Raw genomic sequence first — 3,485 nt, forward strand, 5'->3', positions numbered from 1 at the left:
GTAGAAATCCTTATTTCTCTATATATCGATACTATATCGCCCCGCTCTAACATGTATGTACTTGTCTCACTTCAACTTATTGCATTAGTTCAGCAGTACAGTTATAAAAAAACAGACCATCAGCTATCGGATGTGTTCCGAAACGCATCGAAATAAGAAACGCCGCGAGCTTCCTTCCACTGGTGATAGAGGCGCTGCGCACATAAGACTCACGGGAAAGCGACCTATGGTCCCTCTCTCGTTCTTTTCTTCGTACTGAACGTGACATACGCGCCATTTTACGTTCGTTGCAGAAGCTTGGTGGCTGAGATCTGATCTTGTATCTCTGTGAACACCACGGTAAGTTTAATTTGTCGAACGAACAGATCCCGATCCTGAGGACGGCCGTGATATTTTTTGTCTCGCCACCACAAATAATGGAACGTGATTCTCACGTAACGTGTTGCCTGTTGTGTGCCGTGACAACGGACGTTTCCTGCGAGAGAGGCGGAAAGCGACTCGCCGCTTCTCCACTCCGTCGGCGAACGCGAAACGATTTCTTTATTAGGTCTCGTATATAGGATATTCTTATGATTTGGAATCGAGTCGGAGAAATAAATGCGCGATCACCGTTGCAAGGTTTACTCCGAGTAAAGTAAATCAAGTAAAGTTGCTTCTCGTTTTCCCCTTTATTTAACCTCACACATCCTTTCTCTCGGTTTCTCCTCGCCCGTGCACGCAGATTCACCCGATAACGTTTTCGACCGAAACAGTTTTCAGTCATTTCACGATCAACGGAAAATAATTTACTCTTACCTGACGAGAGTCCCCCATCCTTTTCTTCCGTACGATCAGCGTGTATTTTTGCAAAGTAAGAAAATCGTTCTTAAAATGTTGATCAACAAAATCTGACGGTTCCGGTATTTTGAAAATTCAAAATAGTCCTAAAACTGCGTTACCAGATTTCTGTTCGGTCAATCGGTCGACGAATATTCCACCAGTGGTGTTCCATCATATTGAGTTGATTACGTTTACATTTACAGACCGCGACAGAATTGCGTTGAATTCAAGTCATGTCGAACGGCAGCGGGGATCACGATGATGAAGGATACGTCGTTAAGATGCGCGGACTTCCATGGTCCACCACTGTGGATGAGATCATGAAGTTCTTTGGTGACTGCTCTATTTCTAACGGTAAAAACGGAGTACACATGACTATGTCGCGTGAAGGACGACCCAGCGGCGAAGCTTATGTAGAAATGGATACTCCGGAGGATATTGAGAAAGCTTGCAAGCGAGACAGAGATCATATGGGTCATCGATACATCGAAGGTTAACTCTTGAAATCAATAATTAATTTTCTAATGACAAGGTGGATCTTCAACAGGAAGGTAGAGTCGGGTCTGACCTTCCATGTTCTATTTTGCTCATTTTGTATATAATTAATATACAAAATGGCTAAAAGAAATGAGTAATAACATGAAACATTCCTTAAGAAAAGAAACAACACGTACATGTTATTAAATAAATGAAGCTATGAAGTCAATCTGACATTCCGCCACCTTAACATTGGTTAACATTAATATTACTTCATTTTAAATATTGATTCTTCTTGTAAAGTACACATTTAGAATATATTTACTTATAAAGTTGAAATTCACGTTTAAAAATTCCTCATCTGTTTTATGATAAAATAATTTGAGTGTTAAAGTTTTAATAAGTACACTAATAATGAAAGTAATTCTATTAATCTTTCTGCAATATATATGTATATGTCACATATTCTTTTCTCAGACTTTTATTTTATAACCAGATTGTGTAATCTATACAATTTTAATTTTAGTATTTAAAGCCAAACGTGGTGAGATGGAATGGGTCGTGAAAAGGAGCGGCCTAAACTTGGAGAACGCGATGGACGACGGTTGTGTGAGATTACGCGGTCTCCCATTTGGTTGCTCGAAAGAGGAAATTGCACAGTTCTTCTCAGGTATTTAGCGTCTGACAATCAAAACTGTCACTGTGTCACTGCTTATTAATTGATACCAAATGTCGATGAGATTTCATTTAATCCTACAAGACAGATATCTGTTCATCTTTTTCAAATAGCTTTCTTCGTTTTCTTTTTATTTTTGTTTTTTAATTTCCCTTTTCATAAGATGAAAATAAATCCAACGTAGACACGATATACAATTCGATGATTATCGTGCAGAACACAGCGACGTAGTGCTTCCGATGGTTTTTTTAATGTAGATAAAAATTACAATTGACATCCTTGTATTAAAAGACTCGAAAGAGATCGCTGAAAGTAATCTCCTTTTGGAAAATAAGTTAATCAGATCGTGCGTGTATTGGATAATCGTTAAAAATTGAATTCCATCCAGAGTTACATCCTTGTGTTCTAGCATTTACGGTTAGCCTCAGTTAAGATTTAAGATCCCGCTGAGATTCGCCATGTTGTGCGTCATGTGATCGCGGCGTGGACTGTGATGTTTACAATTTATACGAACAGAGAACGAACGTTTTTCCTCGTTGCGCGAGTCGAGTGTGATCGAGCTTAATTCTTAACTTTGGTTTCGCACGCGATAATTTCGCCGTTTTTTTCTGTCTACAAAGGAGAAGCATGAAGAAAAAGAAAAGAAAGTAAATGTGAGAGATAAGTGCGCGCGTAATCACGCGCTCAAGTTTATAGAGTGTAAACAGTTTTGCTTCTTTTGTAAGGGCTTCAGTTAAAGAAAAAAAAGAGAAAGACAAAAACACTTGATCATAACTCTTTAACTAATAATGGGCGTCTAAGTTACAATGTCGATGTTTGATTATGTGTGGGTCAGGGTTGGAGATATTGCCGAACGGGATTTCGCTACCTACAGACTACACGGGCCGCAGTACTGGGGAGGCTTACGTTCAATTTGTTAACAAAGATGTTGCGGAGCGCGCTCTGCAGAAACACAAGGAAAAGATAGGACACAGGTGGGGCACTGACGCTAGCTGGGTTTGGGTATACTTACGACTTTTCCATTTATCATTTATTAATGACCGTAGTATACGTAGGTATATACATTTCGTTAGAATATAAATAGTGGGAACAAATTCTCGATTTACGGATGCAGCTTCTTTATCCGGGTCTTTACCGGAGGGCGTTTGTCGCTCTGTTTGTCGCGCGACAGCAACGGCGTAATAACAACGGCACGTTGTCGTCGACATCGTGAGACGGAGATGAGACGGAGATGACGACGGATGTGTAAACGAGTGCGTTGTGTATTCGTGCGTTTTCGACGCGTTCTCGAGTCGCGAAGCGAAATTCTGTGTGTACGCAAATCTATCACGTCTTCGGTGTACAAAGAAACGTACCCTTCGCGAGTAGTCGCGAATTTCGAGTTAAATTCGAGTCGAGATTTGAATCTTTTCTTTCTATTGCGGAGAAAGAGGGCCGCCTCCAGCAGAGGAGGAACCTCTTCCTTGTCAGATATAAAGAAACTGCCTCTCTCTCTCTCTCTCTCTCTCTCTCT

The 3,485-nt window shown here is 40.5% G+C and overlaps 1 protein-coding gene across 2 annotated transcripts in view; it reads left to right on the top strand.

The window, feature by feature from the left end:
• Positions 1-250: 250 nt before the first annotated feature.
• Positions 251-3,485, top strand: part of LOC106747567 (heterogeneous nuclear ribonucleoprotein H2) — a 7,612-nt gene continuing 4,377 nt past the window's right edge. For both annotated transcript variants that reach the window (XM_014625209.1, XM_014625216.1), the window contains exons 1-4: positions 251-339; positions 1,023-1,311; positions 1,823-1,966; positions 2,808-2,946. In XM_014625209.1, coding sequence (XP_014480695.1) covers positions 1,053-1,311; positions 1,823-1,966; positions 2,808-2,946 — 542 coding nt within the window. In that variant the 5' untranslated portion in view covers positions 251-339; positions 1,023-1,052. The remainder of the gene's footprint in view (positions 340-1,022; positions 1,312-1,822; positions 1,967-2,807; positions 2,947-3,485) is intronic.

Source organism: Dinoponera quadriceps, unplaced genomic scaffold (genome assembly GCF_001313825.1).
Source record: "Dinoponera quadriceps isolate SergipeBrazil2010 unplaced genomic scaffold, ASM131382v1 scaffold282, whole genome shotgun sequence".
NCBI classification, from domain to species: Eukaryota; Metazoa; Arthropoda; class Insecta; order Hymenoptera; family Formicidae; genus Dinoponera; species Dinoponera quadriceps.